A 27,842-nucleotide genomic window follows, 5' to 3' on the forward strand; every position below is an offset into this window, starting at 1 on the left:
GGCTCATTTCCTGCAATGGCTTTTTGCCTAGGAATAGTGTGTAAAAGCTCTTTCAGAGCTATTTTGAATAAAGGAAAGTCATAGGACCCCAGGCTGAAATATGTTCAATGGCCTTTTTCACAACAGGAGTGTTTCTTTATTTGCTTTGCACACACTTAGCATTTTATCGCTATATATCCTTACACTCCAAAAAGATTACTGTTGATAAACTTTTGATTTTTAATCAAATGCGTTTGTACATATGTGGATAATCTACATAATTTACAATCATGTAGCTACATTGCGGCCAACATCATTTGAATCGATAAATTTTTGACACGTATAATACAAACTTTGTTAAATGACAAAAATACTAATATTAAATATATAACAAAAACATTCTATGATAGTCTAAAGATAGAGTTTTCAACAATAGATCCTTTATGTAGGATTTATCATGTTCAACAACCACCAAATGTTAGACTTCAGTAATCAGCACAATGCCATGGATTGCTTGCTCACTCCATATGGAACAGCCCATGGAACCCTAGTACTGTAAGGTCACAGCCTAGGTTATCTGCTGTTGGATATCAAATAGTTCAAACATCCACATATTTTTCTTCACACCTTTTGCACAAACATAGAATAGTACAGCACATCTTCAGCCCACAATGTTGTGCCGATCCTCAAACCCTGCCTCCCATATAACCCCCCACCTTCTATTCCCCCATATACCTGTCTAGTACTCTCTTAAACTTCACTAGTGTATCTGCCTCCACCACTGACTCGGGCAGTGCATTCCACGTACCAACCACTCTGAGTGAAAAATCTTCCTCTAATATCCCCCTCCCCTTAACTTAAAGCCATGTCCTCTTGTACTGAGCAGTGCTGCCCTGGGGAAGAGGCGCTGGCTGTCCATTCTGTCTATGCCTCTTAGTATCTTGTACACCTCTATCATGTCTCCTCTCATCCTCCTTCTCTCCAAAGAGTAAAGCCCTAGCTCCCTTAATCCATACTCTCTAAACCAGGCAGCATCCTGGTAAATCTCCTCTGTACCCTTTCCAATGCTTCCACATCCTTCCTATACTGAGGCAACCAGAACTGGTCACAGTACTCCAAGTGTGGCCTAACTAGAATTTTATAGAGCTGCATCATTACATCGTGTCTCATAAACTCTATCCCTCAATTTATGAAAGCTAACACCCCATAAGCTTTCTTTACTACCCTATCTACCTGTGAGGCAACTTTCAAGGATCTGTGGACATGTACTCCCAGATACCTCTGCTCCTCCACACTACCAAGTATCCTGCCATTTACTTTGTACTCTGCCTTGGAATTTGTCCTTCCAAAGTGTACCACCTCACACTTCTCCAGGTTGAACTCCATCTGCCACTTCTCAGACCACTTCTGCATCCTATCAATGTCTCTGGGCAATCTTCGACAATCCTCTACACTATCTACAACACCATCAACCTTTGTGTCCTCAGCAAACTTGCCAACCCACCCTTCTACCCCCACATCCAGGTTGTTAATAAAAATCACAAAAAGTAGAGGTCCCAGAACAGATCCTTGTGAGACAACACTAGTCACAACCCTGCAATCTGAATGTACTCCCTCCACCACAACCCTCTGCCTTCTGCAGGCAAGCCAATTCTGAATCCACCTGGCCAAACTTCCCTGGATCCCATGACTTCTGACTTTCTGAATAAGCCTACCGCGTGGAACCTTGTCAAATGCCTTACTAAAATCCATGTAGATCACATCCACTGCACTACCCTCATCTATATGCCTGGTCACCTCCTCAAAGAACTCTATCAGGCTTGTTAGGCACAATCTGCCCTTCACAAAGCCATGCTGACTGTCCCTGATCAGACCATGATTCTCTAAATGCTCATAGTTTCTATCTCTAAGAATCTTTTCCAACAGCTTTCCCACAACAGACGTAAGGCTCACTGGTCTATAATTACCTGGACTATCCCTACTACCGTTTTTGAACAAGGGGACACCATTCACCTCCCTCCAATCCTCCGGTACCATTCCCGTGGACAACAAGGACATAAAGATCCTAGCCAGAGGTTCAGCAATCTCTTCCCTTGCCTCATGGAACAGCCTGGGGAATATTCCGTCAGGCCCTGGGGACTTATCCGTCCTAGTGTATTTTAACAACTCCAACACCTCCTCTTCCTTAATATCAACATGCTCCAGAACATCAACCTCACTCATATTGTCCTCACCGTCATCGTTCCCTCTCATTGGTGAATACCGAAGAGAAGTATTAATTGAGGACCTCGCGCACTTCCACAGCCTCCAGGCACATCTTCCCACTTTTATCTCTAATCGGTCCTACCTTCACTCCTGTCATCCTTTTGTTCTTCACATAATTGAAGAATGCCTTGGGGTTTTTCTTTACCCTACTCGCCAAGGCCTTCTCATGCCCCCTTCTCGCTCTTCTCAGCCCCTTCTTAAGCTCCTTTCTTGCTACCCTATATTCCTCAATAGACCCATCTGATTCTTGCTTCCTAAACCTCATGTATGCTGCCTTCTTCCACCTGACTAGATTTTCCACTTCACTTGTCACCCATGGTTCCTTCACCCTACCGTTCTTTATCTTCCTCACCAGGACAAATTTATCCCTAACATCCTGCAAGAGATCCTTAAACATCGACCACATGTCCATAGTACACTTCCCTGCAAAAACATCATCCCAATTCACACCCGCAAGTTCTAGCCTTATAGCCTCATAATTTGCCCTTCCCCAATTAAAAATGTTCCTGTCCTCTCTGATTCTATCCTTTTCCATGATAATGCTAAAGGTCAGGGAGCGGTGATCACTGTCCCCCAGATGCTCACCCACTGACAGATCTGTGACCTGACCTGGTTCGTTACCTAATACTACAAAGTAGATCTAGTATGGCATTCTCCCTAGTCAGCCTGTCAACATACTGTGACAGGAATCCATCCTGGAAACACTTAACAAACTCTGCCCCATCTAAACCCTTGGAACTAATCAAGTGTCAATCAATGTTAGGGAAGTTAAAGTCACCCATGATAACAACCCTGTTAGTTTAGCACCTTTCCAAAATCTGTTTCCCAATCTGCTCCTCGGTATCTCTGCTACTACCAGGGGGCCTATAGAATACTCCCAGTAGAGTAACTGCTCCCTTCCTGTTCCTGACTTCCACCCATACTGACTCAAAAGAGAATCCTACTACATTACCCACCCTTTCTGCAGCTGTAATAGTATCCCTGACCAGTAATGCCACTCCTCCTCCCCTTTCCCCCCCTCTCTATCCCTTTTAAAGCACTGAAATCCAGGAATATTGAGAATCCATTCCTGCCCTGGTGCCAGCCAAGTCTCCGTAATGGCCACTACATCATAATTCCATGTATGCATCCAGGCTCTCAGTTCATCATCTTTGTTCCTAATGCTTCTTGCATTGAAGTACACACACTTTAGCCCTTCTACCTTACTACCTTTACACCCTTTATTCACTTTCTCTTTCCTCAAAGCCTCTCTATGTTAGATCTGGCTTTACTCCATGCACTTCTTTCACTGCTCTATTGCTCTGGGTCCCATCCCCCTTGCAAATTAGTTTAAACACTGCTAGCAAACCTACCAGCAAGGATATTGCTCCCCCTTAAGTTCAGGTGCAACCTATCCAATCTGTACAGGTCCCACCTTCCCCAGAAGAGATCCCAATGGTCCAAAAATCTAAAACCCTGCCCCCTGCACCAACTCCTCAGCCACGCATTCAACTGCCATCTTCTCCAATTCTTACCATCACTATCATGTAGTACTGGCAGCAATCCTGAGAACGCCACCCTTGAGGTCCTGTTCTTCAGCCTTCTGCCTAGTTCCTGAAACTCACACTTTAGGACCTCATCCCTCTTCCTGCCTACGTCGTTGGTTCCAACATGTATCATGACTTCTGGTTGCTTTCCCTCTTGTACCAGGATGTCATGCACCCAGTCGGAGACATTCCGGACCCTGGCACCCGGGAGGCAACAAACCATGCGGGTGTCCTTCTCACGTCCACAAAATCTCCTGTCTGCTCCCCTAACTATAGAGTCTCCAAAGACGACAGCTCTCCTCTTCTCCGTTCTATCCTTCTGCACCACAGGGTCAGACTCAGTGCCAGAGGCCCTGCCACCGTGGCTCACACCTGGTCGGTTGTCCTCGCCAACAGCATCCAGGACGGTAAATTTATTATTCAGGGGAATGGCTACAGGGGTGCTCTGCACTACCTGTCTACTCTCCTTCGCTTTCCCCCCTCGGAATGTCACCCAACGACCTGCTTCCGGCTGCCTAGGTGTGACTACCTCCCTGTAGCTCTCATCTATGACTGCCTCATTCTCCCATATGAGTCGAAGGTCATCCAGTTGCTGCTCCAGATTCCTCACACGGTCTTCCAGATCACCCAGCCGCAAGCACTTCTGGCAGATGTGACTCTGCGGGAGAAGGGAGCTCCCCCAAGACTGCCATATCTCACAGGAGAGGAACATCACAGTCTCAGGAGGCATTGTAAAGACTAACTGGGAACAAGCTCGTCCTCCGCCTCTTCTCGTCGAAGCCTCTCGAGTCAAAGCCTCAAATCTCCACTCCTTCACTGGCCCACTCACTCACTGGCCACTCTGCTTGAGCTAACTCTCTATTTATTTGTTTGAGCTTTTCAAACTGTTTGGTCACCTGACCTCGACTGCCCAATCAGTTGCTTTCTGCTGAGTCTGAGGGAGAATTAACAAGGCAGAATTCTGTCAAGAGATGGATGCTGCATCCTGGCTGTAGCCTCTAGGCCACACACATGATTGTGGTGAATTCTATTTATTATATACATAATGTTATATAGTCTGATTTTGAGCACATTGAAAGGCTTGCACCAATAGGATCTACATCACTAGGGCATATCCTACCAGCTGTTGGGCTAGTCCAGCAACAAGATGTTTTGCTAAATGAATGTTCTATTTCATACTTCAAATACAAACCTAGCTGGGTTCTTTTACTTGTCCCTAAACATGGCATTGGAACTCAGACTTCATGAACATTTTCTGGAGCTTACAACTGAGTACCCTCCTGCAACCAGAGTTTTATTGGGATTCAGTGCTGCCATACTTCCTGTTAGAGCAGTCAAAATATAGGAACTAGAAGTGTGGAAAATTCAAACACCAATAGGCATAATGAATGATATTATGCATCTCCTGAGTTGGATCAAAATCACAGAGTCACAGAATACTACAGCACAGAAACAGGTCCTTCAGTCTATCTAATCTGTGCTGAACTATTATTCTGTCTAGTCCTACAGACCTGCACCCAGACCATAGTCCTCCATGCTTCTCTTATTCATGTACCTATCCAAAATTTTCTTAAATGTTTAAATGAAATCTGCATTCACCACTTCTGCTGGCACCTTGTTCCACATTCTCACCACCCTCTGAGTGAAGTTCCCCCTCATGTTCCCCTTAAGTACTTAACCCATGATCTCTCGCTCTAGTCTCACCTAATCTTGGTGGAAAAAGCCTGCTCACATTTACTTAATCTACGGTGGTCCTCCGCTGATCGAGGTCAACAATGGATGTTGCACCCGAGCTGTCTACGTTGTTGGTCTGTGGCCGATGAGACCAATGCGAGAGTGGCGGTCTCCGTTGCAAAGATCGCATCTATAAGTGGTCTCAGCTCTGATGGAGCTGCAGCATTCCTTTGATGGGCCTGTTTGTATTCTGACACTTTCAGGAGATCTTCTTCACCTGAATTAAGGTGTTATTTGAGGGTGCCTCTCCACTTGGTTCGGTTAGCTGCAAGTTGCTCCCAGGACTCAGTTGATGGGCAGTGCCTTCATGTCCTGTTTGCAGATATCCCCATAGTGAAGTTATGAGCAGCCAGCTGTTCTCTTGCCTGAAGCCAGCTTACTGTAGAGATGTCTTTTGGGATGCCATCATCTTGCATGCTGCGAATGTGGCTGAGCCAGCGCAGCCTACGCTGCCTGAGCAGGCTGTCCATGCTAGGGAGGCTGGCACCAAAGAGAATCTCAGTATCAGGTACTCTTTCTCTCCTGGAGACACCCAAGATGTGATGAAGGCACCTTAAATGGAAGCTATTGAGCATTCTCTCGTTTAGCATATGTGGTCTAGGTCTTGCTGCCGTACAGCAGTATGCTGATGACACAAGCGTTGTACACTGCTATCTTTGTTCTGGCTGAGAGTTTGGATACCCCTCAATGCTGTATACCTCTATCAAATGTTCTCTTATTCTCCTGTGCTCGAGAGAATAAAGGTCCTAATCGATTCAACTTTCCCCCCATATTACAGGGCCTCAAATCCCAGCAACATCTTGTAAAATTTCTCTGCACTCTTTCAATCTTATTGATATCTTTCCAGTAGGTAAGTGACAAACACTGCACACAATACTCCAAAATTAGGCCTCACCAACATCTTATATAATTTCAACATAATATCCCAACTAAAGTCATTATGCTTACACTAACGGCTACACTTATCACTGGGGCCCAATGATGGCAGCTCGATGGGTTAAAGATCTAACCAGGAGCACAGCTCATTCTGAACTGTAACACCAACCACCCTGGCAGCAGGGAGGCCACATGCAAAAATATAATTTCCTGCTCTCAACTAAATTACTGGCAGACTGCTTCGACACAATCTACAATATTAAAATGAAAATTAGGATCGCCAAAACATCACATGCTTTTAATTAACAAACTGATCAATACGGTTTTAAGAATTCTTTTAATCCATAAAAATTCTAGGAATGGAGAGGTTAACAAGAGAAGCATTTGGCAGCTTAAGGCCTGAACTCACTGGAATTTAGAAGAACGTGGGAGGTGGGGTGATGGGAGGGGGCTCATTGAAACCTTCTAAATGCTGAAAGGACTAGATAAGGTGAATGAAGAGAGGATGTTTCCTCTAGTGAGGGTATCCAGAACTAAAGGGCACAGCCTCAAAATTGAGGGGCAACCTTTTAAAACAGAAGGAAGGAGGAATTTTTTTTTGTCAAAGAATGGTGAATCTGTGGAATGTTCTGCCACAGACTACGGTGGAGGCCAAATCCATGGGTATATTCAAAGTGGAAGTTGATAGTTTCATGATTGGTTGGGTGAGAGGGTAGGTGTATGGGGTTGAATGGGATCTGGGATCAGCCATGATGAAATGGTGGGCTGAACGGCCTAATTCTGCTCTTATATCTTATGGTCTTATAAATACTTGCATGTAGCTTTTCACTGGTCACAATACAACAGGCTGCCTCAGTGACCTCAAGAACCGTGCATGGTTCTATTTCTTTCTTTCTGTATCAAAATTGTCGATTTCTAACTATCATTTTCACAGTCTGGCTCTGGGCATGGCCTATTTGCACAAAGAAACACAAATAAATTTAATCCAATCTCATCTGCCACATTTAGCCATCTTTTCTCACTCTATGAGAGTCATTCCCTAACTCTATCAATGCATTCCCACTTTCTCTGTTACTCATTACTAATTTTTTTTTCTCTTTTCTGATTCTAACAAAGGATCCTGGATCTGAAATAATAATTGTTTCTACAGATACTGTCTGGCTTGAGTGTTTGTAGCATTTCCTGGTTCTGTATTACATTTCTAACATCTGCAGTTTTGATTTGATTTTTGCAAACCATTTGCCGGCAGCTGCTCTAATAATCCCAAAGAAAAAAAGACTAATTTTCATTGTATGGATCTGCAAAATTAAGATAATGCTCCTTTTTATTCAGACCACTGTTAATCCACCTTCTCTCTAAACAGTACAGTAGAGCTAGTACCAAACACTATTTGAACTTCTAACACTCCCCAAGATGCCAAATAGTAAAAGTGGCATTAAACAATTTGATCTGGTGAGCAAAAATTAAGTTATAAGCAGAATTTTGAGAGACAACAGAAGAATTTTATTTTTTGTCAGGACACAGAGCTACTTCAAGGGGAATTTCAGAGTCTGGTATCTAAATTACACAAGCCTCAACTCACGCAAAAGGAATGGAAAACTCTAAAGAGTTTAAGCAGTTCTTGGAATGCTGTTGAACTGAAATTTTGAGATAGGAAGGGGCAAGATAATTGATGGAAATGAGCAACTTTACACTGAGGAATTAGGTATATTCAATATAAAGACAACACATTGGAAATAATCTTTTCTACTCTAACAGATAACATCCCCAATATACATTGTCTACAATGAGCGAAACTATATTTTATTGTAAAGTCCTTGCTTCACAATATTATGTGTCATTGAAAAATTATAAAGTATTTCCTAAGTATTTGCCATTGCTCAGTTTTTGATTTATAATTCAGATTTTCAATTCACCAATCGACTTTCTCTTCACACCTGTGCAAATGAATATAACTTCAAAGCCTTTATTTTATCTTGAGTTCCTTAATGTAAAATTGAAGGTGGAACTCCATTATGCACAGTTCTCCCCAGAGGAATCTTTACCAGGTAATCTCAAATTAATCCTAGCAAATTGTCCTTAAAATATTCAGAGAACTCATCTTCAATTGCCAATATGTTCAGTCCAATCTTTAATAAGACTACTATATATTTTAAGAGGGCTAACATATAAATGATTTCCCTTACTGCTTTTTATCCCCCATTCAAGCTGATTATGCTTCTCATTTACGAAAGGTAGGAAATATCTCAATCCTGCTAGTACGCTTTATTATTACTGTTACCCAGTTTTATTTCCAGTTCTGCCTATTCTTCCAATTTGTCATAACCTTGTATCTAAAAGCTATTAAATTGTTTCTATTTATCACTATCAAGCTGTATGAGTATGTATGTTATGTAATTTTAACAACAAATCAGAACAAAAGTTCTAATATTTGTAACCTTTTAAGCAAGAAAGCAAAATTAAGCAATGGCAATACAGGGGTGGATTACGGCATTGGCCAAAATACACTCAGTGGCCATTTATGAGATACACCCTGTATCTAATAAAGTGGCCAATGAGAGTTTGGTTTTCTGCTGCTGTAGCCCATCCACTTCAAGGTTTGATGTGAACAGGGTACGATAGTGGTGTGCATTCAGAGATGCTCTTCTGCACACCACTGTTGTAACGTGGTTATTTGAGTTATGATCACTTTCCTGTCAGCTTGAAACAGTCTGGCCATTCCCCTCTGACCTCTCTCATCAGCAAGGCTTTTCAGTCCATGGAAGTGCTGCTAACTGGATGTTTATTGTTTCTTGCATCATTCTCTATAAACTCAAAACTGTTGTACATCAAAATCCCAGATCAACACTTTGAGATACTCACCCCTTTTGACACCAGCAATCATTCCATGGTCAAAGTCACTTAGATCACATTTCTTCCCCATTCTGATGTTTAGTTTGAACCACAACAGAACCTCTTGACCATGTCCACATGCGTTTATGCACTGAGTTACTGCCATGTGATTGGCTGATTATATATTTGCATAATGAGGTGTATAGGTGTATTTAATAAAGTGGCCACTGAGTGCAAAATAACTAAATTGTGCACATGGAGTCCATGGAATTTAAACTACCCTGAAGGAACCAAGTATTTTTTTTTTAACAGGATCTCTAACTGGCTCTGTGGTGATTTGGCTGACTGCACTTAACAATAGTTATACTATATCTCATTCAATAAAGATTAACATTAATGAGATTTCATAGCAATTCAGAACTGATTACACTGGCAAAGGAAAACAAAATTGGTGTGACATTAACAACTGCTTCAGTATTACCTTGTTTAACTGTCACTGTATTAATATAGCAGAACAGGTAGCAACTGAGCTGCTGAGCGACAAGACCTGCATCACACGGTGAAGACGGCCCAGTGAATTGTCAGGATGGAGCTCCCAGGACTGGACACCATCTATTCCAGCAGACTCAGGAGGAAAGCAATTAGCATAACCAGAGACACCACACACCCCGGCCACTCCCTGTTTGATCTGCTGCCGTCCAGCAAAAGGTTCAGGACACTAAAAGCCAGAACAAATAGACTGAGGAACAGCTTCTACCCCACAGCTGTGGCCTCCATCACACCACTCCCACAGAACAATGACTGAAACTGTGAGCACACATGTGCACACACAAGGACTCAAACACTTGCACTAACAGCACTTTGTGCATTACTGTGATATTCTAGTGCTGCTGTAACTTATTTTCTGCTACTTATCTATTTAATACTGTTTTTCTAATACTGTCTTGTTTTTATCTACCGCTTCAATTAAATGTCTGAGAGGAAGCAAAACAGAGTTTCATTGTATCCATGTATAATGACAATAAAGATCATTCATTCAATAAGGCTCTTCCAACCTGGCCTGTTATTCATTAAGATCATGGCTGATCTACTTGGCACCATTTCTACCTATGATTAGAAATCTAGCTATGTTTTGAATGAACATTATGACTAAACATTCACAAGCATCAGGAGTAGAGAATTCCAACAATTTACCACCTTGAATGAAGAAAATTCTTAACTGTCATAGAGAATTTAGCCTTTAATCTTAAACTGCATCCTCTGATACTGGACTCCTGTGGAAGGGAAATATTTTCCCTGTAATTTGCCTGTCAAATACTTCACTAACTTTGCAGGTTACAATGAGATAAGCTCTGCCCTTGTTCTTTTAAATTCTAAGGGATACAGACCCAGCCTGCTTAATTATTCATCAATGGATGCACCCACCACCTCTGGAAGCACACCAGTGAAACCCCTTTGAAACACACCCTTTAAAATAAGTGCATTGGATTCCAGTTAATTGGGACACTTCATGACCAGTATATTTTGGATTAATTAAGTGGCTGCCCCAATTATCCAAAGTGTCATGTAAATACATAAAATGTATAAAAGAGACAAATTATATATTTACATGAAATAAAACAAATTAGAACACTATCAATACTATTACAGTGTAGCGATGTACTACATACAGAGCTGGAAACAACAACACGCAGTCAGTAAGATGTTTCGAGACTAGTTTATTTAATACCTCGCAGCGCTGGCTTTTAATCCCTAGTTCCTGCCCTCTCCGGGCAGAAATGACTTCAGAGGTGCATTACCAAAGTCTCATCCCGCATGCGAGCTACTTGTGAGCTGGTTCGCCTGCATGGAAAGTGGGTCGCCACAACAGTACTATAAAACTGCATTAGCTCCTACTTGTTATCGATGGAGGAATTCAGCATTTTTTTCATTAACAAAATCAGTGCAGCCACCTCAGGTAGATAAGGGACTGTCTTCATTCAATAATATCAATGATCGTATCCTCCAAATCTTCACCTTCATTGTAACATTCATTGCCCCAATGAAGTGGTATAATGTCGCAAATAAATGAAGGGAATCTTGTCTTGATTAATTTTTGTTCTTTAAGAGTTGCCCCCAATAAGCGGCTCTCTTGATTAACTGATGGCACAAATAACTGGAATCCATTGCACACAACTTCTTAATTAAGGAGGCAATTCTTCAGGTGTGGTCTCACCAAGACCTTGTTGAATTGAAATGAGACTTCCTAACTCATTTGCCCTAACTACCTGCTGCATGTTGGTCTTCAGTGACTCATGTACAAGCAAATCCAAGTCCTTTTGAAAAACATTGCCCCATCTTTGAAGCTTTAACAAATACTCTGGTTTTCTGATATGTCCATTAAAGTGGATGACCTCATTATATTCATCTATTGTGTTTATTATCCACTCATTCAGCTTGTTCCATACCACCTTGAAGTCTTCTGACAACCTCTTCCACCTTCACAATCCAACCTAGTTTGGAAATAAGGCATTTCATCCCGTGGAATTCCTGCAGTAACTCACTGCACAGACTGTCAAGCTGAATAGGATCTATTTATTGCCATTTTAAAAAACTTCTGTTCAATGCCATTCTGGAGACTCCTCCCACTGCAGACATCCTCTCTTCTCCTTATCTCAAAGACACAAAAGACTTAAATCATGCAATACCAAGCTCAAAGGCAACTTATATCCTATTTTTATATGACTACCCAATACTTCATGAGCAATAAGAAATCTTGACCTCACAATCTACATCTTCATGGCCTTGTACCTTATTGTCTGCATGCACTTTCTCTGTAGCAGCAACACTATTCTGCATTTTGTTACTGATCTTCCCTTGAACTATTTCAGTGTACTGTATGGATGACAAAAAATTTTCATTGTACCTCAATTACGTGACAAATAATACACCAATTTACCAACGTCAATATAATACCATACCATGAACAGATTCTGTTAATGCTAGAAATCTTGAGCAACAAACGTTTGTCCAGTGTTTTATTTAGAGATCAGCGTGCAACAGGCACTTTGGGCCCAATCAGCCGCAACACCTAGCAACCCAGCACTGCCTAGCAAATGGGTTAGGTTAAGTTGGGGGGTTGCTAGGTGACACAGTTCGAATGGCTGGGAGGGCCTACTTCCAAGCTGCATCTTAATAAATAAATAAATACACACTTAGTTAACCTAGCCCAATCACAGGACAATTTACAATGACCAATTAACCTGCCTTTAGACTGTGGGAGGAAACTGGAGCATCCAGAAGATCACGCATTCACAGGAAAACTGTAGAAGCTCATTACAGACAGCACTGGAATTGAACTCTGTATCTCTGCACTGTAATAGCATTGCAATAACCGCTACACCGTCATAGCACTCTAAACATTTGTGTAGGTTGCTCAATACATTAAACACAAAATGCTGGTGGAACACAGCAGGCCAGGCAGCATCTATGGCCTGCTGTGTTCCACCAGCATTTTGTGTGTTGTTTGAATTTGAATTTCCAGCATCTGCAGATTTCCTCGTGTTTGCTCAATAAATTACCACTGGTTCTATATATTTTAACCTAATTAACCAATTTCATCTACAAATCTTATCAAAAGCCTTCTAGAAATCTGATCTAATCTCATCCATTATAGTAACCACAATTATACTGTCAATTGCTCAAACAAAATGATTATAAAGTCACAAATATCTCAGTACTGTTAGGGTAATATAATGCTTTGCTCTTTGAGGATATTATCGCCTTAACTTGTTAATGCACTAAGAACTTAATCATTACATTTTTTTAAAGAATAAACAACAAATTTAAGTGCAACTTAGAGTTGAAGAAATGCATTTTAGGTGAACCTTTTTTACTGACAGCAGCAAGCCTCATCCACTGCTCACAGCAGATCAAGAGAAGTAATTTTAAAATGAAATACATCAAGTGCTAAAAGCCACATATTACTTGATATTATGAAAGCATCGGGTAAAGAGTTGGAGATCAAATCCTTGAATCTGTACAAAGGTATGTGATCCAGCACTCAATTCTCTTTTGATTTACTGTATATTGCAAATTAATTTTTCAAATCACTGGTGTCTCCTTAAAATTATCCTTTTGACAAAATTAAGTCGTCTGGAAGCAGACCCAGGTTATGAAATTAAGTAATCAGTTTTTGAAGCCTGGCTTGAGACAAAGAGGAGAGGGTTGAGACATTACAGGAAAATGATGAACAGCGCTGAAGGAGACAATCCAGAAACAAACAAGTAGGTCAACAACTTGGCAGAAAACTGAGATTCTAAAGACTTTGGTGCTGGACATTAAAATTCTTTTAATCTAAAATGTCAGCCATCTACAGTGGAAAATAAAAAATAAATGTAGATTATTTTAAAAACAAGAGGCAGTTGACTGCATCATATGTGCAGTGGTTAGGCTAATTAAAAAAAAGCTCCCACTGAAGTCCCTGCATCAGAAACTACTAAAACCAACCACAGAACTGTCAAAACAATGAGTCGCTGTAATAACCAGAAATTGAGAGGTTGGGCAAACAAATGAATTTTAAGAATGGGAAAAAAATACTCTACTCACTTTATACTTATGACTATGAGGCTAACCACAGCTCCAATGCCATAGTTAAGTTTGCTGATGCTCCACTGTCGCTGGCTGAATTAAACAGGGAAATTGAAAATCTGGCTGAGTGGAGCCACAAAAATGTCTCACTCAATGTCAGCAAGACCAAGGAGCTGATTATTGACTGCAAGAGGAGGAACCCGCAGGTCCATAAGCCAATCTTCATCGGGGGATCAGAGGTGGAGAGGGCCAGCAACTTTAAATTCCTTGGTGTTATCATTCCAGAGGATTTGTCCTGGGCTCAGCAGGCAAGTGGAATTATGAAGAAAGAACAACAGCACCTCTACTTCCTTAGAATGCAGTTACAAAGAAGACATAACAGTGGCTGCATTAATTGCTTGAGAAGATTTGGTTTGTCTGATGCACCATCAATAACTCTTGGAGACGTGAGGCGAGATATAGGCTCTTATTGGTTGGAAGAAAGAACAAGTAGCAAATGACCACCACACTACATCCTGGAGACTGAGGCCGGGGCTGTGTCTCCAATCGCCTTTATACCGGGGTCTGTGGGAGGAGCCACAGGAGCAGTCAGCGGGGGGGGCATGTCCAGACAAGTATGTGCAGTTCACCACAATGTCACCAAAGGCACTCACAAATTTCTACTGTCTGGTATGGGGGGGGGGGGGCACTGCACAGGATTAATATAAGCTGCATAAAATTGTGAATTCAGTTGGCTCCATCATGGACACTAGCCTCCCCAGCATCCGGGGTATCTTCAAGGAGTGATGCCTCAAAAAGGTTGAAGAAGGGTCTTGGCCTAAACATAGACTGTTTATTCATTTTCGTAGATGCTGCCACTCCTGCTGACTTCCTCCAGTATTCTGTGGGTGTTGCTTTGGATCTCCAGCATCTGCAGACTTTTTCGTGTTTATGATTTACTGATCCACCATTATGGATCCCCATTACCCAGGATGTGTCCGTTCTCACTACTACCATCAGAGAGGTGGTACAGGAGCCTGAACACACACACACACTCAAAGATTCAAGAACAAACACGAGGAGATCTGCAGATGCTGGAAATTCGAACAACACACACAAAATGCTGGTAGAACACAGCAGGCTAGGCAGCATTTATAGGGAGAAGCGATGTCGACGTTTCAGGCCGAGACCCTTCGTCAGGAATCTTTTCTTCCCCTCTGCCATCAGATTTCTGAATGGACTTTGAATCCATGAACATTTTTGCACAATTTATTTACTTTAACTTAAAAAAAATATAAACACCTACAACAAATTTCACCACATATGCTGGTGATATTAAACCCGATTCTGATATTTGCGAAGATTCAGCATGACATCTAACACTTTGATAAGCGTCTATAAATGTGTGGTGGAGAGAATAACAACTGGCTGCATCACAGCCTGGTATGGAAACAACAATGCCCTTCAACAGAAAATCCTACAAAAAGTAGTGGATACGGCCCAGCCCATCACTTGTAAAACCCTCCCCACCACTGTGCACATCTACACTGAGTGCAGTCGCAGATAAGCAGCATCCACCATCAAGGATCCCCATTACCCAATCAACGCTCTCTTCTCATTTCTATCAGGAAGGTGGTACAGGAGCTTCAGAACCCACACTTCTAGGTTCAAGAATAGTCATTACCCTTGATCAACCTGACTCCTGAACCTGTGGGATAACTTCACTCGTCACAGCACTGAACTGTTCCCATACCTATGGACTCATGTTCAAGGACTCTTTATCACATTATTAATATTTATTACTCATTTCTTTATTATTACTACTTCTGTATTTGGACAGTTTGGTGTCTTTTGCATATTTCTATGTATCTACAGATAATATTGATAATATACAGTTGCCCTACTTATCCACGGGTTCCGCATGCGCGGATTCAACCAACCGCAGATCGGGAAAACCTGGAAATTCTCTCTCCAGCACTCATTGTTTGAGCATGTACAGACTTCTTTTTTTTGTCATTATTCCTTAAACAATACAGTATAACTATTTACATAGCATTTGCATTGTATTAGGTATTGTAAGTAATCTAGAGATGATTTAAAATATACGGGAGGATGTGCATAGGTTACCACAGATCGGGAATCGGAAAAAAAAACGGAAGTTCTCTAAGTCGGAACAAGTACATCTGGTATTATTTAGCATCAGTTAGTCAAACGTTTGGAGTATATTGTATATATTTTACTTTTCTATGCATATAAAACACATAAGAAACATGTATTTCAATAATTAAACCATCGCATTGCTTGATAATAATTGTAGCTTTCATTGGGGCAGGGCCTTCACATGCTCCATTATTCTCACTTTATCCTTTAAAATTTTCCGACAGTTCACCGACTGTAGCCTACCGCTTTTCCAATGACTGATGGCATTTTATCCCTTTCTGATTGCTTTATTATTTCCACTTTATTTTGAATCATGATAATTTTCCAGAACAGAAACACTAGGCAGTGGGTCCCAAGCTCTGCTAGGTCCTAAAGTCCACCGCACTCAGACAGGTTAAATAAGGTCTGGTGCTCCGGTGGGTCCTAAAGTCCACCAACTTGAGCATGTGTTTTTTTAGTATCCGTGGGGGGTGCTGGAACCAACCCAGCGCCCCCACCCCCGCAGATAAGGAGGACCGACTGTATATAAATGTCTTATGGTGAGAAGTAAAGAAATCTAAGCCACATTTCAGAAACTTACTTAACACAAGTCCTATATTAAGTAAATTTCTGAAACATGAATGCCATCGAGTCAAATGCCATTCAATGGCATTTGGCCCACTGAGCCTGCTCCACCATTCCATCATAGTTGATTATTCTTGTCAACTCCATTCTCCTAACTCCACCCCACTCCCCGTACCTTTGACACCTTGACTAATCAAGAACCTATCAACCTCATCCTTCAATATACCCAATGACTTGGTCACCACTGCTGTCGGTGGCAATGAATTTCACAAATTCACAACCTCTGACTAAAGACATTCCTTCTCATCTCTGTTCTAAATTGACATCCATCTAATCTGAGGCTGTGCCTTCTGTCCATTTAGACTCCTCAACTATAGGAAACATCCTCTCCACATCCACTATCTAGGTCTTTCAACATCCACCAGATTTCAATGAAATCCCTCCTTATTCTTCTAAACTCCAGCAAGTACAGGCCCAGAGCCATCAAACACTCATGTACTAAATCCTTTCATTTCCAGAATCATTCTCATGTACCTCCTCTGCCAGAATCATTCTCATGTACCTTTCCCAATGCCAGCTTATCCTTTCTCATGATTATGCACATGCTGAGTACTGCTATTACTTCCATGGCTTGAACAAAGGTCAATTTTTTCTAAGCCACTGTCACCATTGCATGACCAAAAACAGACTGTGAGTGAAACGAATTATATGACGTCAAGATACGTGAATTGATCTGAACTGAATGTTCATAACAAACTTTACAAGAAAAGACGATGACATCTGAGAACATGGCGTACAATGAATTAAAATATGCATTACTTAATGGCTGTCTTATAACTGCCAGCATGACTTGGAGGAAAGCAAACCTCAAACCAATACTAAATATATTAAAATTGCTTAAAAAACATAAGATGGCCTGAGAGGCAAACCACAATTCATTATCATTATAAATTAGTCATTCGTCAACTTTTGGGTTTATAGATAGGTTTATATGCATAAATAACAAATTATGCATTGTTCCTCTAATAAAAAAATAAATTAACTGTAAGAAGCACATTTAAATTTATAGAAAAATCTTGTCGAAATTACTCAATAGGAGTCAACAAAAAGCTTTCAAGTGGAATTCTCAGGCCACACTGATGTGTATTATATATACCATGTCAGCATGGAGTATTTCCCTAGACTCTCTACTGCTGCCAGTTTAATCATTTATTCTCTTGTTTTAAGGATATTGAGTGTTAATTCTGTTAGTTAAAGGACAAAGGGAAACTTGTTACTGGCTGAGTTATTATCAGCTGGAATTTAAATTTAATTGCAACCACAAAAATAAATGGTTACAATGTTATAGTCTATTAATCTGTATCAAATCCTTAAAACTAATTAGCACTTTATTTTAACAGGACTTTAAGGCACTTGATTAACAAGTATTAAATGGATTAGATGGGTTGTCATATGAAGAATGTCAGATGGCTCTGGGCCTGTATTCACTAGAGTTCAGAAGAATGAGGGTGACCTCATTGAAACCTAACAAATGGCGAACAGCCTTGATAGAGTGGATGCAAACAGGTTGCTTCCTATGGTGGGAGAGTCCAAGTCCAGAGGGAATGGCCTCAGAACAGAGGGGTGTCCTTTTAGAATGGAGATGAGGAATAATTTCTTTAGCCAGAGAGTGGTGAATCTGTGGAATTTTTTGACATAGGCAGCTGTGGAGGCCAAGTCTTTCTGTATATTTAAGGCAGAGGTTGATAGATTCTTGATTGGTCAGGGCATGAAGGGATATGGGGAGAAGGCAGGAGATTGGGGCTGAGAGGAAAATTGGATCAACCATAATGAAATGGTAGAGCAGATGCAATGGGCCAAATGGCCTAATTCTGGTCTTAAGTAGTTAGTTGTGGTGTGCCCTTTCAAAATGAGGAAAAGAAAACCAAAACATAGAGTGCTAGGGACCTAACAAATATTTACCAATTGCAAAATCTTAACAGAAATAAAGTCTTAGACAATCACATTAACGCCCCTAGCAGACACTAATTTATTGGCAAGCAGGGAACTAAAATGACAGATCGATTTCTCAGAGCTGAGTCACAAATATGAAAACTGAAAGTGTGTAAAAAGTTATAGTAATCATCCATCATGGAAGATCACAAATTATTTTGTTTGCTTTTCTCAGCTTCACCCTCATATAAAATGAAAACAAAAGAGACTACCTATGCTGGAATTTGGAACAAAAAGCAGATCAGGGTCTCACAGATCTAAAACATTGACTTTACATTTTTTTCCTTCACAGGTGCTGCTTGAGAGTGTTCTTCCTGTATAGCGATCTTTGTGAATATATAAGGAAAAATTGTTGCAAAGAGCCACTGAGGAAATCACCTGAGACATTGCACCATTTTTTGTAAACAACAATTGTGGATATAATTGAATACAAATAGGCTCGTTATGCTGCAACCTGCAAATAGCTATTTCACATCAGTTAGACTTACACTCGTCCATAGATTACATGGAAGTTTTGCACAGCAAGTTTGTCTTTCAGACATCCAGAGAGCTCAGCGCCCTCTATAGGGACTTCTGAATAGCACTATCACTGAATAGCCAATCACATTGAAAATAGGATGTGCATTTAAAAGATTCTGAACCAGGAAATCCAAGTTGAAAAATATTGAATTCAACTTGAAATGAGGTATAAAAAAGTCTGACTTGGGTCTAAGAACAATAAAAGTGAGATGAAAGTGCCAAATTGTAACAAAATAGTTTGCAAGATCACCATTGAAATTTACTATGCATATAGAAGTTAACTTGCAATCTTGGAGCATATTGTTGATCTTAATCAAGACTTATACCATTTAAAGGATAAAGACTAATGGACAAATCCTAACTTTGATAACCTTAGTCAACACTCTGGCATCAATACGAGCACTTCACATTATTCAATTCTGAAGCGACACTTTTTTCAGAAAGCTTATGAATGAAAACTACATTGCAGGGCATGTGGGTTCCCCGAAAACTGCTCAGACATTATTGAATTTTTCTACAGCAAAGCCTTGAATAAATCTACTGCCTTATTGGTCTGTTTTTGCAGATTTTTAAAATTTATGCATTGGGACAGAACTTCTTGGCAATGCTCAGAAGAGCAGTAAAAAAAGTAAGCCCCAAAGCCTCCCAAAAATCTTCTGTCACCTAGGAACAGACTGAGTATTTATGGTTGAGACCCAAAAAACTTTCCTCTTTAAACTGGAGTTTTGAAGATAAAGCCATTGATAAAGCCTGACTCCTAGACCCTGTAATAACATGGAGGAAGAATATTCCATATTCAATGAGCAAATTTTAAAAACGCTTATATCAGTTATCTGATCAGAATATTTGTTTAGATCACCAGGAATCCAGTATCGATGTAGACCAGATGGAGGCGAGAGTGAGTACAACACCACAGTCATAGATATACCAGACAATAGGTGGGAAGTTCCTGATGATAAGGACATGCACTTCCCTAGAATCATTTTAGAAGTTCTGTATGTTTTTTTTTTAATACTGTATCATACACAAATGCCCTCTTTGGCCATGTGTCAGAAAAAGAGGCAAGGCTTATACTTGGAAAAGCACGATCAAAATGTTTGCTTAGGGACAAATTCTGAAATATACAAAATGCCCAACGGAATATAGAATAAGAAACAGTTTGGTGTCTTGTGTACAAGATCATAGATCTGATCTGATCCAAGATGGCGGCGCAACGCAGCTTGCAGCGGCCACTCCAGAGCCGATTATCTGTTATTTGTGAAGCGGGGTGCCGTGCACAATCATAATCGGATGAAAAACAGACGTGGGAGCACGGAGGAACATCTGAAAATCTCCAGGAAGACGTTCTTCGTTGCTGCTGCTGCTGTGAGGTCTGGGTCTCTGCTGGGAAGAACAGGCCCCCATTCCTCGGCGTCGCGTTGCCGATGGCCATTGGCGCGACCATCTTAATACGCTCGCAGAGGATGGTGCTCGAAGAAGCTGTTCCGGAGGGGACGATCGGAGGCTCGGAGGTTCGATGGACTCTAAGTCCGCTGCTGTCAGGTCGCTTTCGGTGTGTGCTGCGCCTGCGAGGCTAAGTCGAGTGGCGCCATGGAAGTCCATAGCGGGGGTATTCCCTTCTGCGTGGAATGACGAGTCAATCGGGGACTTGTGGAAACTGTGTGGTGGTTTCTTTTGAACTTATAGCCTTTCAACATCTTTGGACTATTTTGACTGTGCCCATGGTCTGGTTTTTATCAATTATGCTATTGTTTGCACTGTTGTAACTATATGTTGTAAATATGTGGTTTCGTGTAGGTCTTGTAGCTTTAGTTTTTGGTCTTGTTTGTCTGGTGGGATTGGAGCTCCTTTCCGGGGAATGCGCTAAGATGGTAGCGTGATATTAATACGCAGCAGCCTCTCCAGACTCTGGATTGGGGATTGCCAAACGTTACGTGGATTTTTTGGTGTAGTCTGTTTTGTCATGAGTTTTTGTGATATCATTCTGGAGGAACATTGTCTCATTTTATAACTGCATTGCATTTGTGGTTTTTAAATGGCAATAAACTGAATCTGAATCTGAATCCTTGCCTTCTATTAGCTTTCCTGTCAATTTGCAAGTAATTAATGATCTATTTTAATCCAGAAGGTTAAGCTTGGATCATAAAGTTCTCACTAATTTTGTCAAAGTCTTAATTTAATTTTCCAGTATCCAGTGCTTTTGGTTTTGGGCAGCTGTGCAAACTTAGTGTTCCAAATTAAATATATAAAGACAGTTACATTTTACAATATTCATCTGTGCAGAAATTAATTTGGAAAAGTTATAAACTAGCACATTTCACAAAGCTGCTGTTTGTTTCTTTAAAACACACAGAAGCCCTTAAAATATGGAAGACTATTATATTAAACTATACCTCAAATTATTGGGATTTGTAAACTTCAATCTACTTCATGACTAAATCTTCAATAATTTAAGGCCAAATTGGCCATAAATTATAAATCTTTACATAAAAAACATGCATTACTAGCAGTAATTGAGGTTTAAAGTGAAACAAAAAAAAAATCATTAGAGCTAACTGCAGACCTTACAACCAGGTGGAACTGATTTTCTTATCTGCACAGCCACCAACTCACAGACTTGTCTCTTCTTGAAAGGAAGCATTTGAAAAGATACTGGCTGCATTTTATGTTGTATTAGCATTACAGCAAAGTTGAATTAATAATTCCGGAAAAGTGATCTTTTTTTCAACTAGCAAAAATTATAAATTAAGATATTCTATGAACCACAGCAGCACAAAGCTAAGTTTAGGCATTGACCATCAAACCATTTTGTGTAATCAACAGAACATCTTGTTCTTCTGCAGTGTAGAGAGATGCAAAGATAATTTCTACGGAAGAGTGGAAATGAAATAAAAGTAACTACAGAGACTCATAACCAAATTCCTTGATCCCCATTACAAGCTCCTTTCCAGCCACAAATTCATTCACCAACCCTTTTTAATGAGGCTGAACCACAGAAAAGGATGTGTACATCTCTGGTAAGGGAGCTTCTACTCTTCATTCTCAATTGCTCCTGATGTTAGAATGCAGTTAAGCGCTAAGCACAGCAAAGTACTTTGATACTGAAAGTACTAAACAAAACAGAATATGTTGGCAACATTGACAAGACAGGAAATTTAGAGTGAGTTTAAAAAATATTGGAATAGCCAATGTTATGTTGATGTTTTGCACTGAAAATATCTAAATGGGACAAAAGAACAAATGATGGGGACAGAATCAAAGTGGAATAAAGTCCCTTTAGATTCTGCTAGAGTAATACATCTGGCTGAAGAAATGAACTGAAATGAATTGAATTGAATTGACTGGGAGAGTGGTAAATGAATCACATGAAGAACTCAGTCTCCTCCCAGATCTGAAGTTCATTGCGGCTGGGGCATAAACTTTGAAATTATGGGCTCTTTAGATGACCAAATATTTGGAGTCAAACTTGTAGGGGATAGTAAAAGTGTCAGAATAAATGGTGAAAAAAAATGGAGATACAGATTTAGGGTTGGTGCCTGGGAACAGCAAAATTGGAAATTTTACACACTTATTTAAAAAGAGCATAAAATAAACCCAATAACTATACACCAAACAATTTACTAGAAAAAGTTATAGAAACTATTATCAGGGACAAAACTGGTACTTAAGAGTAAGAAAGCACACATAATGGAAAACAGAAAGAAAAAAAAACATTTGGAAGGATTCAGTTGGTTGGATAATGGTGAGAGAATTGGTTGTCACTTGGACAAGCATGGGTTGATTAGAGAAAACAGTATGGTTTTGTCAAAGGTAAACAGAGTTTTATGCTAGACTAACCAAGAGGATTGATGAGGGAAATGTTATTAATCCACTAAGTCTGGAGTTCCATGAGGCATTGATGAGGCAGAGGCATTGATAGAGGCATCTGGTGTTTTCCTGGCGTATGTAACAAATAAGTCCTTTTCAGACTTCCAGCTGGGTACAGGTATTGATTATAACTGACATTCAATGACAAAATCTGCCATTTTTTTCCAGGGATGATGCCTGGGCGTGTCTAGTCCTGTGGTATTTACTATCTCTGTAGTCCATCCCTCCTGATTGGTTAGTCCTCATCCAATCCAGTTTCCACTCCCCCACTTTTTTTACAATCAAATTACAGTTCTTGCTTACAGCAAAATCTTCATCTCTGTTAAAATTCATTTCCTCTAGTTTAATTTCAATGGCTTCCTTTACCAGGTGGTCCCAAAAGCTATTGGCACGACACATCTCAATTGGATTAAGGTCTGAATTCTAACTTAGCCATTCCAAAACACGAATTTTCTTCTTTTAAACCATTCTGCTGTTGGTTTACTCTTGTGTTTCAGATCATTGTCTTTTTGCATCATCCAACTTCTATTAAGCTTCAGGTGACAGAGTGGAACCCTGACATTCTCCGGTAAAATGTCTTGATACAATTTTGAATTCATTGCTCCTTCAACAATTGCAAGTTGTCCAGGCCCTTAGGCAACAAAGCAGCTCCAAACCATGATGCTCTTTCCACCATGCTTCACAGATTTGATAAAGCTTTGGTATTGGTGTGCACTGCCCTTTTTCCTCTAAGCATAACGATGTGCATTTCTGCCAAAAAGTTCAACTTCTGTCTCATCTGTCTACAGAACATTGTCCCAGAAGTGTTGTGGAATATCCAGGTGGGTCTTTTGCAAAATTGAGAAGTGCAGTAATGTTTTTGTTTGGAGAGCAATGGTTTCCTCCATGGTGTCCTTTCATGAACACCATTCTTGTTCAGTGTTTTTCTGATAGTGGACACATGAACAGAGACTTTAGCAAGTTCTACAGATTTCTGCAGTTTTTTGCTGTTACCCTGGGTTCTTTTTCACCTCCTTCAGTATTGCACGTTGTGCTCTTGGTGTGATCGTTGCAGGACGCCCACTCCTAGGGAGGGTAGCAACAGTACTGAATTTCTTCCATTTGTAGACATTTTCCCTTAGGATGAACACTCAGGTCTTTAGAATGCTTTTGTAGCCTTTTCCAACTGCATGCTTCTCTACAATTCTTCTTCTAATGTCTTCTGAAAGTTGTCTTGGTTGAGGCATGGTGCACATAAACAGATCTTTCTTGAGAAGAGCAGGCTACATCAGTAACCTAACTTTGTGTGTCTTTTTTTTAATTGGACAGGGCACCTCTATGATCCACACCTCCAATCTTATCTCATTTACTGGAATAACTGATTCTGAATAGTTTTTATAGAAAGCATTACCCCAGAGGATCACATACTTTTTTGAACCTAGATTGTCAGCATTAGAATTGTGTACTCAGTGTACGAGAAGTAGTACAATTGTTTGTGTGTTATTAGTTTTGGTAGACTGTGTTGTTTATTATTGTGACTTTGATGAAAGTCAGACCACTTTTTATGAGTAATTAATGCAGAAAACCAGGTAACTGTAAAGGGTCATTTTTTTCTGGCAACTGTACATAAAAAAACTTCAGCATATATATTGCATATATTTCTCTGATATTAAATGTACCTATTGAAACCTAATGAAAAATCAAGTTGCATGGATAAAAGTGAATGGCCACTTTGAGGAAATTTGCAAACCTGTACAAATGAACTTTTCCCATCTCGTTTATTTCATTTAACTGTGCAGTTTTACCACCTCCCCATTATTCATCCATGTCTTGAGACTAGATCGACATCTTACCTTCAGGGGGGCTTTTGTTCTGATTGTTCCACACAACCAGCAACTTGGAAAGGCTGGGCACTTTGGAAATCTCAGTGATCACTCGGAATAAACTTTCAACACGGTCAAAGGTGAGAACAACAGCAGTGAAGCCTTGAGACCGAGGTGGAATGAGTGGGAGGAAGAGAGGATTGTTCACACTCACCACTTTCTGAATATAAAACATACAAAGATACAAGTCTCATAAGTAACAGCATAGATCAATACAAATAAAGAGATGATTACTGTTACTAAATGAGCTGGCAATAGATATTTTCCAAGATCATCTAAAACTTTAATCAAACTTTGGTCATTCAGTAGCAAATACTTTATGCAATGTTTTCCAAGAATAAAAATATTTGAAAAGAAATGAAGACTTCATTTGATTGGACTCGTTCCATTTAATGAATTCATTTATGGCAAATAAGAGCATTGTTTGAAAACTTTGTATAGAATTCTTTCCTGGAATGGTAAGTTTTTCCACACAAGAACATACACCAAGTTTACATGATTGAATTTAGAAGAATGAGAGGTGATCACCTGAAATATACAATCCTTAAAGAGCTTGGCAAGGCAGATGCAGACATAATGCTTCAGCAATTTGGGCATCTAGAACTAAGGATCAGCTTCAAGGGGTACACTATTTAGCACAGAAACAAGGATAACTCTCTACAGATAGGGCACAGTGAATCTTTAGAATTTGTTTCTCAAAAGGCTGTGGAGTCAGTCATAGGATATACAGTCTGTTGTTCCAGTCCCTTGGTTGTGATTTTATCAGCCCTGCACATCACATTCCAAGAATGGTCTCATCAGGCTCCTGCATATTGGATTAAAATACCTTTGTCCTTATAGTCAAATCCTCTAGCAAGAAAGGTCAATTTACACTATGCTTCCCACTCTGCTTTATAAACCTGCATGTTAACATTCAGTAGCTCAAGGACACAGCAATCACTCAGAAAATCTTTTATTCTCAGAAATTATTTTTATTCTCTTGCCATGAAAAAGACAAATCTTTCCATTTTCCCCTTATCTGCAATCATCTCGCTCATTTATTTTGGTTTGTATTCTCCGAGAATCATTGTATTTTTTTCCCCACAACCCACAATACCCACAAATTCTTATCATCAATAAACCTGCATGCATTAGACTTGGGTTGATGTAGATATACGACAAAGGACCAAGAGCCAATCCCTGTGACATTCCACTAGACAAGATCTCTGAATCCCAATGTCTACATTAATTTTTTGCTAATCTTTTTCTATATTAGTTGAGTTTTACAGTCAGCTTTTATGCACCTCATTAGATTACTTCTATCGGCCATTCTTTTTACCAATTGTTTGGGTAAAGTTTCAGAGTGAAGATTCAGAATGATTTATTTCAATCTGAAACCAGAGTTTCAAATCTAAAAATAGCACACTACAAAAGCCATAAAGCAAGAGTAAATAAGGTAGATTGGGAAGATGCAGTAAAAGCTATGGCTGTAAGTACATAGTTCACAGCAAACAGGTAGTCCTTTTAATGTACAAAAATCCAACAAGCAATGGATGAAAGATGAAAACTGAAAGCAAAACTTACTCTTTTGCCAAAAGAAGGAATCCTGAGAAAACTGGGAAAGTTTCAGAATTTGGCAAATGAGGACCAGTTTTTGAATCACACAATGAAGTCCCTGATCTAAGGTAGAGATTGACAGGTTCTTGATTGGCCACGGCATCAAAGGTTACAGGGATAAGGCCAGGGAATGAGGCGGAATGAATTGAATGGTGGAGCAGACTCGAAAGGCCAAATGGCATAATTCTGCTTTTATATCTTAAGGTCTTATCTCAAGTCAAGTCACTTTTATTGTCATTTTGACTATAACTGCTATGTACAGTACATAGTAAAAATGAGACAAAGTTTTTCAGGACCATGGTGTTACATGACATAATACAAAAACTTGACTGAATTACGTAAAAAACAGAGAGAAGAAAAAAAAAACTACACTAGACCACAGATCTACCCAGGACTGCATAAAGTGCACAAAACAGTGCAGGCAATACAATAAATAATAAACAGGACAATAGGGCAGTAAGGTGTCAGTCTAGGCTCTGGGTATTGAGGAGTCTGATAGCTTGGGGGAAGAAACTGTTACATAGTCTGGTCGTGAGAGCCCAAATGCTTCGGAGCCTTTTCCCAGAAGGTAGGAGGGAGAAGAGATTGTATGAGGGGTGCATGGGGTCCTTCATAACGCTGTTTGCTTTGCGGATACAGTGTGTAATGTAAATGTCTGTGATGGCGGGAAGAGAGACCCCTATGATCTTCTCAGCTGACCTCACTATCCGCTGCAGGGTCTTGCAATCCGAGATGGTGCAATTTCCGAACCAGGCAGCGATGCAGCTGCTCAGGATGCTCCCAATACAACCCCTGTAGAATGTGATGAGGATAGGGGGTGGGAGATGAACTTTCCTCAGCCTTCACAGAAAGCAGAGATGCTGATGGGCTTTCTTTGCTATGGAGCTAGTGTTGAGGGACCAGGTGAGATTCTCCGCCAGCTGAACACCAAGACTCACTGACTCCTTGCAATTTTCACATGGCTCAGAGAGCAATCTATTGATTACATGACTATCTACTTCTTAATTTGGACATTAACTTTTCATGCTGCTTCGGATAAATCTCCTCATCCTAAGTTACTGGTGACCATTTGGGTCAAGATAACTGGTCTGTTCCTTTCTGACCCAGTTTCTCTCCAGCCTTGAAGAGATGACTTAACCTAGATTCGGCACGGACTAGAAGGCCCAAGATGGCCTGTTTCCGTGCTGTAATTGTTATATGGTTATATAGATACTGAGCAACAGCACAGCCTTCTTGACTCACTACATTCCTGTTACTTCTCACAACTCACCAATCTACCTCTGTGATGGTCAGTTTGTTGATCGTTTCTGCAGTCTCTGTGCCTGTCCTGGTGGTATGAGTCCTGAGGCTCCTATACCTTCTTTCTGATGGTAGCAGCGAGAGAAGAGCATAACCTGGGTGGTGGGGGTCCCTGATGATGGATGCTGTGTTCCTGCAACAGTATTTAATGCAGATGTACTCAATAGAGAGGAGGGCTTTACCCATGAAGGACTGGGCTGCACCCACTACTTTTTGTTGGACT

General features: G+C 40.4%; 1 protein-coding gene across 5 annotated transcripts in view; it reads right to left on the reverse strand.

The window, feature by feature from the left end:
- ext2 (exostosin glycosyltransferase 2) overlaps positions 1–27,842 on the reverse strand; it is a 155,360-nt gene that overhangs the window by 30,957 nt on the left and 96,561 nt on the right. For all 5 annotated transcript variants that reach the window (XM_073049688.1, XM_073049691.1, XM_073049689.1 and 2 more), the window contains one exon: positions 24,695–24,884. In XM_073049688.1, the coding sequence (XP_072905789.1) occupies positions 24,695–24,884 (190 nt within the window). The remainder of the gene's footprint in view (positions 1–24,694; positions 24,885–27,842) is intronic.

This window comes from Hemitrygon akajei, chromosome 6, assembly GCF_048418815.1.
Source record: "Hemitrygon akajei chromosome 6, sHemAka1.3, whole genome shotgun sequence".
Taxonomy (NCBI): Eukaryota; Metazoa; Chordata; class Chondrichthyes; order Myliobatiformes; family Dasyatidae; genus Hemitrygon; species Hemitrygon akajei.